Genomic DNA, 13,880 nt, shown 5'->3' with positions numbered 1-13,880 from the left:
TCTGGAGTAAACAGTGTATGCAATTTGTTCCTCGTATGATATGACTGGCATTTGGTGGGTCTGGACATTGTCACTTGTTCTAAATGTCTTGCATAGCAATAGCTGAATTCTTGAAGACTTAAAACAAACTACATGAGGAGAGAGATATTGAAATCTGACAAAACAGATAACTCATCATGGCAAAATTCAGATCCAGAAATGAAACACAGTATATTACACATGTCATCTATGACTTTGGAGTTGAGTAAAGAATGTATTGTGCAGTAAAAAATATGGCTTGTCTGTAAATAGTCTATCTGTCTTATTATTATAAGTTGAAGCTTGATGAAAGACTGATATGTCTGTTGCTTCCATCTAAAAATGGTCCACACCTATCACAGCATCTACTGGGCAACTTTGTGGCTCCCTGAATGTCATGAGAATGTGTAAAAAGTTCATCGTGTTTGTGTGCAAGCACACCATGAGCTCACTGATCTCACAAACCCATGAGGTGTATGTGTGCTTGTGCGTGCATGTGTGTGTGTGTGTGTGTGTGTGTGTGTGTGAGGAGGTTGTGGTTTTGTATGTGGGTGCAGGGATGAGCCACTCACAGCAAACACATTAAAGCAATCCCATTCGCTCTCCGCTTGCCGAATAGTGAGCTGGAACCCACGCAGTCTGTTCTGTCTCTTGTTAGTCTCTGTCTTTTACTCCTTTCAATATAGCCACAACCCATCCCTTAAAAACTTTCCCTGGCAGATGGAGACAGAGGTCTCTATGCCCATATCAGCTGCCTCCGCTTCAGATCTTCTGGCACATGTGGAGTCTGGACTTGGATGAGGAGGTGGCGTCTTTCCACACCTTGCAGGAAAGGCCCTTGGCACAGTCACAGCGCTGGAAGATTTCCAAACCTTTCTTCCTCTGCTTGGTGCACACCTCTCCCTGCCTCAACACCGGCTTGCAGATTTTGGTCCAGAAATGGCGAGCGCAGCAGTACTCCTGTGAACAGTCGGATGTACGCAGGCAAGGATCGCCTTCATGCCCTAACAGAGGAAGACAAGAAACAGATCAGTGGTGACCCAGCAGACATTACATCTCCAAACAGTATATTAAGCTGGCATATGTCTACTTAGAAAAAGCAGAAACAACTGCTTCATTAGAAGCATAAAAGACCTGCTTGAAATTATAAACCATCCAGCATCTTAGAGTTAAAGTGCTTCAGTTAAATCAAGCAAAGGAAATGTATGATTACTGTTCATTAAGCTGTTCTGTTTTCCATACGGACAAGTTTATAAAACTCCTTCTTCACATTTCAGTTCAGATTGCATTATGTGTGGCCACGTCAAAAAATACAAAAGAAGTTTTCAACATAAATCAAGCAACCAATTTGCTTGCTCTGTATATTAACCATATCGTCCCATCTGGTCTGAGTCTAATATCCTTGGCAGGAGATAAGCATTATTCTTATGAATGCATAATTAGTGCAATTTAGTCATGCAGGTTTTTTGCTTAGAAGCACTTTTAAATGTGTATCACCTCTTGCCAAAAGCTGCAACAACATTCAAATGTCGTCCTGTATTGCTGACAAAACAACACTTTGCTGATTAGTTATTTCAATACAAAGTCTCAACTGTCAGCATGATGGACTGCTAAGCCTGACTGCTTGTTCGCTGCTTTACCACCGATTCTCTTGGTGGATTTTTCTCAAGAAGCTGCTTGCATTGGACCATTATAATGTAATAATGTTTAAGGAGAGAGAGTGAGTTAAGCACGAATAAAAGTAAATGGCCTTATTTATAGCAACTTTAAGTAGTGCTGCTATTTTCACATTGATTTTTGCATTGCAGGCTGCTTTTTTGAGGGTGCATTCAGAGTTGAGTAATTTAAGTGTCTCATTAAAGGTACTGCTTTATGGAGAGGCCCTTACATTAACCTAAATCAGGTGACATGAACGCTAAGCAGGGGGCTTGGAGAGTTATTAGCTATGAATCGTGCCAAACCTGCATTCTGTGGTTTTCACTTGTGTATCACACAATACGCGCTGTCAATGAAAGTGTTTGTACGGCCCTATGTAGGTGTAGAAACAGCAGGGGCATTGTGGTTTCTTCGAGGCTCCCCATGCTGTGCTTTGGGCTCACAGACACTGACATATGAGCAGAGGGGTAATTATCAACATAGTTTGTGGACTGGCGTCGCCCATGAACTCTGTAGGACATGCAGACAGTGAACAACAGAAAGATTCAGCCACCCAGACCAAATTCAGTGAGGACAAGCAGGAAGGATGAGAGAAGAAACAACAGTGACAGTGTTCAGAGATAGCTGGGTTTCCAATGAACATGTTTTAAACATAACAGAGATTTGCAATCTTACCTTTAAGCGAATGCTTAGTATGTGGCTTCCCAGTCTTCCTCCAGTTGTGGTCTTTGGTGGAGAGTTTATTATGCCCATCCAAAGCTGAGATGTGAGGTGAGAGCACACTCTCGGAGATAGGGACACAAATATCTGTAGACAGGAAATAAAAAAGAAGTGTGAATGTCAAACATGGCAGAAAACAATTCAGACTAGTTAAAAGATCAAATCACTGTGTCAGTAGCTTTTGTTAGTGATTCATTCAACTAGCTGCAGCTGTGATAGCAGGTAACTTCCAGTATGTGTAGATCAGCTTTTTCAATTAAAAACAAAGAACAATTTCAGCAGAGCCTCTGTAAACACACACACACACACACACACACACACACACACACACACACATGGACACACACACATGTTCATGCCATTCACACTGGTCATTGATGAAACAGCACCTTCTTTAATGTTCCCCCTGATTCCTAACCTCTGGGCATCAATTTACTACAGTTCAACTATTGTTCAGGACATTGCCTGTAAGCATATGTTAAACATTATTTAAATGTCTTGGCTCCTTCTCTAAGTCTCTGGGCTATACGGTGGTACTATTTGTACAGTGACCTGGACCAAGTCCCTTTTTCCAGAATATCTGCACAAGACAAGAAATCTAATTTTTGATCGTACCCTTGAGTAACAATATGGTAGAGACTGACATGCACTGAAAACATTTTGTCGGGTACGTACAGTTACTGCAGCGGTTCCCAGGACAGCACATGGCATCTCGATGGCAGCGCTTCTTCCTCCTGCGGCAGGTGAGGCAGCGAGAGGGGGACTGTTGGGGGCTGTGGCAGTAGCTTCCCACGCTGCACTCCTTGTCATTGCTGCATGGATACACCTGCTGAGGAAAAAGAATCATTTACTTAATATGTGAAAAGATATATCTATTTATGTTAACAAAGCCGTGGCTATTAAGCATTTTTTCAGTTATGTCAGCCAGTGAGTATGGTACTCTGTGTAAGTTTGCCATAAAAAATGGAGCAGTCAAGTGTAATGTTGCCAGCGTGGTTGCAGTTGCATCACCCACTCAGATTATGTCAAGAGGTTATGCCACAAGGTATATTTTTGTACCTTTATAGAGTGAAGCATGAGCAGATCTTATTCAAAAGCCCATCTACTTATTGAGAATAATACAGAAAATGCTGCCTTTGATATTTGATATATTTTCCCAAGGGCGATAAAACAGTATGAAACACACACACACAAACACAAACACACATTAATGTGGCTGTGGCATAAATGTCACTTATTCCCTTAATTACATCATTCAGAGAGCCACACATCAGGAGGATGTCACGAACTGGGTTTTTGGTTGCAACCCAGCAAACCCCTACTTACCCCTACCGAACGCAATAACTGCATTCCGTCAAAATCCATTCCATGCACCGCAGTTGCACCATGCACCTCAAGTTGTAAAATTAAAAATGTAGCACTAAACTAGCCAAATAAAACCCTTGTTATGTTCAGGTTAGAGGTCGTTGGAGCAGAAAAAAACAAAGGGCCCAACCCAACTGAAAAAGGATCACAGTGGGTTCACACCCTCTAGTCCACATCAGTTCCTAAACTGCTATGTGATATATGTATGTTTAACTGCTGTGCTGGACAAAAAGCAGGACCTAAGGAAGACTCAACTAAAGCCCTACTAAGTAAGTTGGCTGTTTGTTTTGGGCAAGCTGACTATAAACTATGGTCCCTCGTGGGCAACATTTTGTAAAGATTAACATGTCTTTCACTGGTGTGGTCATTTTTTTCAGGTCCCAGACAATGGAGTCATCAGAATTTCCAAATCAAGGAAAGCCACATCATTGTCTTTCCATTTCTCTCTCAAAGTGTTCAGAAGCTTAATGCGTCTGCAGACATAATTGAGGGGTAATTACTGTAGCTAATCATACGTCTTTATAGTCAATTTGGCATCATTTTTGCTTTGGTATTTTTTGTTTTTCCCCCCAATGGATGAGAGATATTCTGTCCATCCAGCAAAGCACATGAAGAACCTTTAAGTGTTTTAGCAAGTGCTATGAAATTGCCACTCTAGAAAAACCACCACCTTAATAAGATAGCATCCACTGTCCACAGCAGCAAGAAGTACAATTAAAGCCAAGTTCACTTTTTCCATAACAATTGTGTGCACCAACAGGAAGTTTTACTGGAAATGCTGTTACGATATAATTCCTTACACATGCAAGTCTTGTCGCCGTTAGACTTGGAGCGAGAGCAAAGGAGTTTGACATAAATTGTATCACAAATCAAATGAACTCCTCAGATACATGAAATAATGTCACAAATTTGCACTGAACTCATCAAGGGGGAAATTTTGATCAGATGCGTTAGTCTGGCTGAAGTCCACAGCCGTTGGGCAAGACACAATAAAGGTTAAGGTCTTTCTCCAATTGCTGCACATCTTTATCTTATTTGAAACCATTCAGTTTGATTTTAGGTTTAGCTTTTGCTATTACAATGGATGGACTGTCAGACATTTGCACAACCAATCACCTACTCAGATATGTTGATCAGTAAAAAAAATTCTGACTCTGTAAATTATGCCCAGTGTAGACTGACATTAGAAAAACATGTTTGGCTGGCACACCACCACCAGCACCACAACCACATTTAGCTGGCACTGCACTGACAGATCTGATTTAGTGTGGCTTACCACTGACAAACATGGAACAATAAACATGTGAATGACCAAGAAAGATGTTTGAATCAGAGTAAAATCATTAAACCCACAATAAATAGCAAAATCCGTTTTGAGTAAAAGGTCAACTGGGAGAGGCTGCCATGCCCAAAAGAATAGACAAACTTGAATGTATACCACATGTTAAAATCAACTCTCAACAATATCAGTATTTCAGCACATAAGGAGTTGTTACTTGATGTGTTTGTGCTTCAGAAAGTGAACAAGATTAGATTTGTTGGCTTGGTGCCATATTGACTTTCTCAGGCTGGAAACACATGGAGGCAATGATACAGGCATAGAAAAATGAGCAGGAATATTAAACTGAATGCTCATTAATCATTATGACAGATTCCTATAATGCTGATGCTTAATGTGTTGATGAAAGTAACAAAGCCCTGATGTTAGATGGATTCTAAATATTACTCTATTTCTACTGTGTTAAGAAATGGCCTTATTTTAAAGGGACAATCCATCGACCGTACACATGAAGGCCAGTTTACTCATTATGTGGTGTACTACTTGGCAGTTATATAATGTCTTTTGTTGTTCAGGAGAAGAAGAAGAAGAAGAAGGGGGAGAAAGAGAAAAAGAAGAAGCCAGGAGGCAAAGCACCTGGCTTAGCTAGGCTTAATTGTATGAAAATTTGGTCTTGACCCTCCCGACCCAACAGCCTTGCTTCATTGGTTGCAGCCTCACTGTGACAACAAGAGTTGAAGTCACTGCTCACAGCCAAAAAATAGTTACAGCATGTATCTTTATGTTTATGAGCTGGGGATTACATTATGCAACCCAAACTTCTTTTTCTAATGACATTTGTTGTTTAGCTGAGGGAGATATAGACTACTCCCACTGCATAAATTCTCCCAAAGCCATAAACAATGTTGAGCCAGGTAATGATTATCACAGGGGCCCTGGTGCGTTTGCTTTTAGCACTGCTTGTGCTAAGGATGGCCCAAGACATTCAGCCTGTAAAACAATATTAAAGTGTGACTTGTAGCCTAACTTGCCGCAGCACAAATATCCTGTACTCAAACCCCCCTGAACAGGACCCATGAAGTGGACACAATCCTCATGAAATGACCCCTCAAAACCTGAGGCAGCTGAAAAACCTTATATGTATAAGCCAGAGATATGGCTTCCACTATTCATGGGACAGCCTCTGATGGCTCAGTAACCATCATGTATAAAGCCTCTGCTCCACCATGGGACATCTGAAGGCTGACTGCACCAACGTCAGCTCAAAAGCTGGATTGGACCACAGATAAACCTTGGTGAGCCTTTTGACAAACTGCAAGCAGGAAGGGCGGATGGACAAAGCCTGCAAGTTACTTGTAAGCTTTGCTGTGCTTAAATCTGAGAGCAATACCATTTTAAGTGAAATAAACTTAATCCAAACCGGCTCCAACACAACCCACAGAGGATCCAGGGGCCCGGAAACCAGGAGCTTGCATCATGCAGCCATCATGGAGCAACAAATTAAAGGATCCCCAAAGCCTACATGACAAGCTGAGAAAGCTGCTAATAATTTAATTGTAGAAAAGGGCTTGCCCTTATCTACTAATCCTTGCAGGAAGCATAGCAAGTCATCCACCGCCAACCATCAGTGAAAAGAAATTATTCTTATTGCCTCAAGTTACACCACTCCTCAGAGAGCCACCACTTACCACTGTAAAGAGAGTGAGTGGAGAAGGTGTTTGCACTCTAAATGGTGTCAATGACCTGCGCAGGCAGGCAGGCCTGTAATGTTCACGTTCCACTTCTCATGGGCCGAGCCAAGGTGTTAAGCAGTTTGAGTGGGGGTGGAAGATCCCTGTCTATGAGGAAAGGCCACTGCTTACCTGCCAGAAGCTGTATTATTTCCATTACCCAATGCTTGGATACCACTGTGGCGCTGTCAGGATCACTGATAAGCCCTGCTCTCTCATCCTGGCTTGTGGGGGACATTAGTATCCATGCAAGTTATGCATGGGATGTGTGTCCTTGCTAGATGCCCCACTGGTGGGATACAGCTTGTTTAATCTTCTGTGCCAATCCAGGCAGAGTGGCGTCCAAAGACATGCGACTGGAAAGGAAAGGAAATGTATACATGTTGCACTAAGCAGCTGCACTAACGCATTGTGGCTGCACTAAGCACGCCACAATGAATTAGCCTGTTGATCATGAGCACTATCAAATGGGTTTACGACCAAGCTAACTGCATGCTATGAAAGTCTGCTCGTCATGACACGTTAGTTGCACTTCGGGTCTTCGGCTCAGCTAACAAATTGATGTTATCTGAACCCTGGTGGGCTTACCATGACGCGCCAGCCAGAGGGTATACTATTACACAGTCACTGGCCACAACGGTATGCAAATACGGGAATTTGCCTGTGAAACAGCAAAGTGCACTTCGGCAAATCCAGACAGAAGCCGGGAACTGCATTTGGCGATGGATCATCTGTGAATTGTTGAGTGGACATCCAAGCTAGCCTAGTTGAGCTGAGGCAGCTTTGTATTATTTTCTCACATGAAGAAAGCAAGAATGATTTGGGAGGGGTTGGTTGACTGTGGTAATATGAGAGGGTGTGGCCCCAAGCATAGTTTGACCTGTCTGTCACTGACAGACATGTTGTCATTGGAGCTTTCGTAGTTGGTCACACTAAGGCCATACCCCATAGAGAAACACTGAACAGCATTAGAAAAAGAACCATTTCTTTTTTACATTCCTGTTGTTTTGTAAAAATTAAACGATAAATAACATATTAATTAATAAGATTTGGTTGGTGTATTTTCTTACTTTGGAAAAGCAAGGCTTGCTCTTTATGCTAAGCTAAGCTAAAGCTAATCACCATCCCGCTCTAGTTCCAAAGTCAAGAATGAACTTTCAACCTCATCAGGGATTTTCTGTTTTTGTCTCATACATACATCGCTGTGAACTATTGGTATAATCACAGCTGAGGAGAGAAATATGCTGGAAATATGGTCTGAAGAGAAGTTCAAGAAAGTGCAGTGGGAGTTTTTTCCCTGACATGAAAAATGTGCTGTTATCTAAATATGAAGACAAATGGGCCCGACCACGTGCAGTAGTACTTCAGTCTACCTGCTCTGATTCATATCTGTCTTTCTGTTCAGCAAGCTTGGATCAATTACAGTGCATAGTGCATATGGGGCCGGGGAGATGGTCGGATGTGGGGTTGGGGGTAGCAGGGTAGATGAAGAAGAAGACGAAGAGGAACGAGGCTCACCTCTTCCATCACGGCTCAAACCACAGAACAGCCCTTTGAAACCCAATGATACAAGGCTGACCCCCAAATCACAACTGATAATCTCGCCTTATCTTGTCATGTTTTAAAACGCCTCATTCGCAACTTCTGAGGGATGGCTCTTCATTTGAATGCATCTCATTCATCTCACATCTTTTTTCTGTTTCTCCCTTATTTTTCCGCAGACAGCTTTTGCACATAAAAGCACATCCTTGGATCCTGTGGAGGAAGTGGGTTGAAAACTGTGTACTCTGCAGCCTCTCTTGGTATGCTGGTGAGGCGATAAAGGAAAAGACAGACAGAGAGTCATAAGGGAAGCCCCCGGCTCTGTCTCGTGCTGCTCTCGTGCTAGTAAAGCACAGTGGCTTTGAAGAGGAACCTTAAATGTGCGGGAGCAACAATCTACAAGGGATTTACTGCAGGATATACAAGGCTTTGAAACCTTCCCCCCTGGTCTTTGTGTCCCTTATTTACTTCTGCAGAAGAGTCATTCCAAAGTGCTGATATAATTCGATGGAAGGGCACTGGGGACTGTAATGCATAAAAATAACACAAGGTATGTCTCCTCTGCTGAGCTTCAGTGTGAGGGTTTAAAATTTAGAGACAGTTTGAAAATTATTGGCATGGGTTGAACCTTATATTTCACTTTGTAAAAAAGCAAAACTCTTTCCCAGCATGATTTGAGATTTCTTTGAACCCTCCCTCTGACTTAAAGAAAACTGTGCTGCCTGAGTAATGGCGGCAATTCATGCACGCTCAACTTCCATTGTTTTTGTCTTGGAGAAAAGCATGAAAATCTCCAATAACGTCTAAGTAAAGGACTTCCTCTCACACTTGGTACACATCCACACTTTTTGTGCTCCGTGTCGTGATTGCACTTGACCTTCGGAGATCAGGTACGTAACCTGAAACTGTGAATGGTGTTAATGAGTGGCAGGGGCCCTACAGAGTCAAATAAACGATGTCACTGAATAAACAAACTTCATATGCCCTGAAAGCACAGACAGCCAGTATCGGATAACATAGGGATGGCTGCACACAAGTCACTCGTACAGACGAGGTCTTCAAACACAGCTTGGCGTCTTTCATCACTCAAAACACATGTGTTTATGGGCATGTCCCTTTGAGTGCTAGAACCCAAAGTCTCCAAAAGCTAGACCCTCTTTAAGTTAAGTATACATTCTGAGTTGATCTTATTCATCAGACACAGAGAAAGGCACACAGACAGCGTACATGACTGCTCTCTTGAAACACTATCAAAGGAAAGGGGAAAAACTCTTGATGGTAATCTTGGAGGTGTGCTGCTCTAAAAGGTGTAATCCTGTCGAATGAGAGGTGCACGGGTCTCCTCTCTCATTAACAGGTCCATTACAGTAAAGGAGGTTTCCACAGGAGGCCCCAAATGGCTCCAGTGCAGGGCCCTCACAGCGCCCAAGGGACCCACAGACTGGAAAGGCCACAGGACAGGAGACTGAAGCACAAACTGAGTTGAGCACTAACAAGCGGTCACACCTCTCCCTGCCTTTTCTCTCTCCTTCTCAGCTCATTAGGATCACTAAACAGTCATTTTAGGTTCGAAGGGGGGTGGGAAAGGCTGAGAGAGTGAAAGGACGTGGCGCTACTTTTATAGGCAGAGCCCTCAGAGATCGCTTGTTAAAGTAATCTCTGTCTTGAATTAAAAAAAGCAACTAGTTAAGGCAGATTGACCGGCTTCTGATGTTTTACAGACACATACTGCATGAATGCCGCCACAGTGTCGGTTCCCTTGTGGGATCAGAGGTTACAGTGGTGAGCACTGCCTGCCCGTGCTATCCATTTCTGTTGGTTCCCTTCCAAGGAGCCAACAGTGCCACCCACGAGCGCCGGCTGTCAAGGTCTAAGAGGCCTACATTTTGGTTTTGTCGGTTTTACTCCAGTCAGGCTGATGTGAAAAGGGTGAGACAAGGAGAAAACACTCAACAGTTTGGCCCTACTGAGCGCCAAGGGATAGCCAGAACCTGACCCTGGTTTAAGTATGATTAATGTAGCTCTTATCGCCAAATGTTGTCAGCAGCTACAGGAAATAAAAGCACATTAAGCTGTCAAATGCTTCCTATAACCAAACGCTTAGAGCAGTGTTTCTAATCTGATGGATAAAACACCAAATTACACCCATGTTTCCGGTTGCAGTGGCTCGTCTTCATGGATTGGCTGGACTCGATAATTTGCTGCGTTTGAAAGCCAATGAGGGTAATGTGTGTGGGGAAGTTCTGTTAATTTTCTGAATTTTCTTTAACTGTGAGAGATTTTTAGGTCCCCAAAGAATTCCCTCACACCATGTAAAAATGTGTGAGTGAGAGTTTATAAAAAAGAAATGTGAATTACTCACATAACTGGCAAGCTCACAATCACTCTCATCCTGAACCCACTGTGAATTCTCCAGAGGTGGAATAATCTGCCAACGATTCCTGAACTGCAACATATCCAGCACCATGACAACTTGACCATAAATCTACTTGTAGGATATCAGCACTGAGGTTTCCCATAAAGCGGATGCCAAAGGATAAATTTGAATTGACGCATGCCCATTTTCCAAACTTACACCCAAGCCTTAATCAGCAGTAATTCACTTTAATCCAGGTGAAGACTAAAATATTTTGGGGTGCCCATTGTGAACCAGAGCAAGAAAATTGCTCAGTTTTGTGCTATGCAACCTGTTTCTAGGCATTTATTATGGTGAAGAGTAATTACTGTTGTTTACTCCCTGTGATCACTCATAATCTAAATCTATGGCACACTTTGCCATTACAGCCTCATGAAGAGAGCGGACTTGTTATCTTTGATTTATTCTGCTCATAAATGGCCACTGTATGATGAGATGCAGAAGGCCAGTGCAGATTGCTTGCCAGTGTCAAGCCACATATATGGCCAAGGCTGAGCTGCGGCTGTTACTTTACTGCTCTGGAAAACCTCCTGGCAGCCAGAATACACACACACACACACACATATATATTTATATATACCCCCGCCCCGCTATGATTGCTATTAGCCATCTTCATTTGGCCACACTACACCCTACACCATGACATTTTACTGCTGTAACAGTATGGTGGTCTCTGCACACACATATTGTTTCCCCTCAGTCCACTCTTCCAAACCACTCCAGATTATTGCAATGGCAAAGATGTAAGCAGGCGTTCAAATTGAGGTCTGGCAGGGTTGCTTGAGGTTGGATCTCCACACTCCACAGAGGAGAGAAAGTGGCTTTTCCATAATTTCTTCTGTCTGAGCTCAATGACAGAGCGCTGCTCTCAGCAGTACACGCTTCACAGATATCCAACACTATCACTACTGCAATCGATATTACAGACAGTAGAACAGGCCAAATGTAAACATAAACTAATGTTAAATCTAGAATATGAGACCATCTGGCAGAAATCTGCTTAAAAAGTAAGGACCAGAGTATTCAGCAGTTTCAGTGAGTTGATAAAACAGAATTTGGCTGCTCTGGATTACATGATGGAGATGTGGCAGTGCCATCTGCTGCTCAAAAAGATACTGTGAGGAGTCAAAAGCAACTCTGACCTCAACATATTCAGACTCCAGTGTGCTTAATTGAAACATACAGATGGTGATCTTTGACAGCAGATTTCTAGGTTTTTTAGCTTTTGCCAGTTGTTCGTTTGATATGTCAGGTTACTTTTCCTCATATATATAAATGAACCAATCCCTCTTCAGAAATGTTTAATTATCAGCTTTTGAGAAATTATTTGGCATATGGAGAACTTTGCCTTCCTAGGGAAGCAATAAATGTACAGCTCTAATTCCTCACTTGATAAATGCTACTCATAATGTTCACAACTATTTATGTTTGCCAGAATGAAACCTGCCAAATCTTTAACATTTTTGATCCCACGATTGCTGTCAAACTACAGCAATATGGCACTTTGTTGAAACAGCAGGAATTGATAACTCTTTGAGTGGGTATTAAGTGGTCGGTAAGAGTATCCCTCAGAGGCCCCACAGTAAGAATCTCATAATCCCAGCAAGCGTCTGGACCACTTTAATGACACTAAGACCCAGACAGAAAATTACCTCAAGTGTTAACTTTTTCTCACATTTCTGCCGGCATTAATGATTTACTGTGGAAGTGAGCTGCACCCGACTGTGGCGTCAGGTCTGAAAGGCAATTAGGATTTATGAGGGGTCCAATCCCCGCAATTTCCAATAACGATTCACACGTGAGTAAATTCTTTGGTAAGGCGTAGGGATAATACAGCCACCGTTTTGGAGACGCGTAATTACGCACAAGTATCTGTATCAACGGTAATTTCATTTACGATACTTTGATTTCGTAAATCAATCAGTTTTTTCTTCCTTGTCGTGTTAATTAGAATACATTAACACTCTTTTTGGGAATGGTCAAGTTATTATTACCACGAATAGTAATTTATTCCACTGGTTCTAATCCTAATACCCAATTTGAGGCTTTGCGTAAATATAGGGCTATCATATCACTTTATAAGTCCTCAGACAATTCAGTAATTCAAATTACCTGGGCAAGGATGTTAAATTTCTTGGTGATCCCGCTGTGGGCAGTGGTGGAGCGGTTTGTAGCGGGTGTAGGTGTTTCTTCCAACAGAGCTGGCTTGATGGAGTTCGCCTTTGGGCGCGCCTCTGATACCTGGGATGTCCCCGTCTTCAGCATAGCGACGAGAAACATCACAATACAGCATCTATTCCAAGTTAAGACGAGCATCCTTGAAAAAAAATACTGAAATACCAAAATAAAAATCTAAATTACTGGAGTAACCGTTGCTTTATGCCGCAAAAATTAAGTTTCTCAGTGAGAAGTGTGCGCCCTGTCAGTGTCCATGCGTGTCGCTTGCAATACAGAGAGTTATGATGAGGCCAAGTTTTTGTTCCTAAAAATCAGATATTCAGAAGAAGGGCAGCCATCGACACAGTTATCTGAAAAACACAGAGAGCCCACCGTGGAAGCGAAGTGAATCTGATAAAATGCTGATGCTCTGAAGGTCAGAAAGAAACTTGTCAGGAGGTTTCCACTCTGTGTCAGTCTGGCTGTGAGTGAGCACTTAGTCCTGCAGCCGGGTGTTTTATGATCTCGGATACTTTCTTTTTATAGGATTCTAATGAGTTTGCTTCCTCCGCCCCTATTCACCACTGACAAAGAATGAAACTGATCTGTGTGCGGCACTGCTGCTTGCGCATTGTCGTCTCGACACCGGCACCAGGAGCCCCGTTGGGAGAAAGCTATAAAATTATACACTGTGTATTTTAACTGGTCGCTTGACCCTTTTTACTGCGAGGCGGTTGGGCGCGTAGGAAATGGAAAAAAAAGTCAGGGTTAGGCTGCTCCAAAGATGGTTTGTAGGTAACTTGGAATATTTTCCACAAGAGTGAATTTCTATTTCGAGGAAATTGTTACCTGCATGCGTAAAACTCTGTAAAACTATTTAAATTCAGCCCATCTTGAAAGCAAAACGCCTCATTATTTACAGTTGTAACTGGGATTGGGCTTGTCACTGAAATGATGCCCTGACCAATGTGAAATGTAAATAAGCAGGGTCCATCTA

The 13,880-nt window shown here is 42.5% G+C and overlaps 1 protein-coding gene across 1 annotated transcript; it reads right to left on the bottom strand.

The window, feature by feature from the left end:
- Positions 1 to 562: 562 nt before the first annotated feature.
- On the bottom strand, positions 563 to 13,309 carry dkk2 (dickkopf WNT signaling pathway inhibitor 2). The gene is made up of 4 exons (XM_070828349.1): positions 12,839 to 13,309; positions 3,070 to 3,223; positions 2,350 to 2,481; positions 563 to 1,022 (listed from the first exon to the last, which is right to left on the bottom strand). The coding sequence occupies exons 1-4, from the start codon at positions 13,040 to 13,042 to the stop codon at positions 781 to 783; spliced, it is 732 nt and encodes a 243-aa protein (XP_070684450.1). The 5' UTR covers positions 13,043 to 13,309; the 3' UTR covers positions 563 to 780.
- Positions 13,310 to 13,880: the final 571 nt, after the last annotated feature.

This window comes from Pempheris klunzingeri, chromosome 3 (genome assembly GCF_042242105.1).
Source record: "Pempheris klunzingeri isolate RE-2024b chromosome 3, fPemKlu1.hap1, whole genome shotgun sequence".
NCBI lineage: Eukaryota > Metazoa > Chordata > Actinopteri > Acropomatiformes > Pempheridae > Pempheris > Pempheris klunzingeri.
This window is presented reverse-complemented; position numbering and strand designations above follow the sequence as displayed.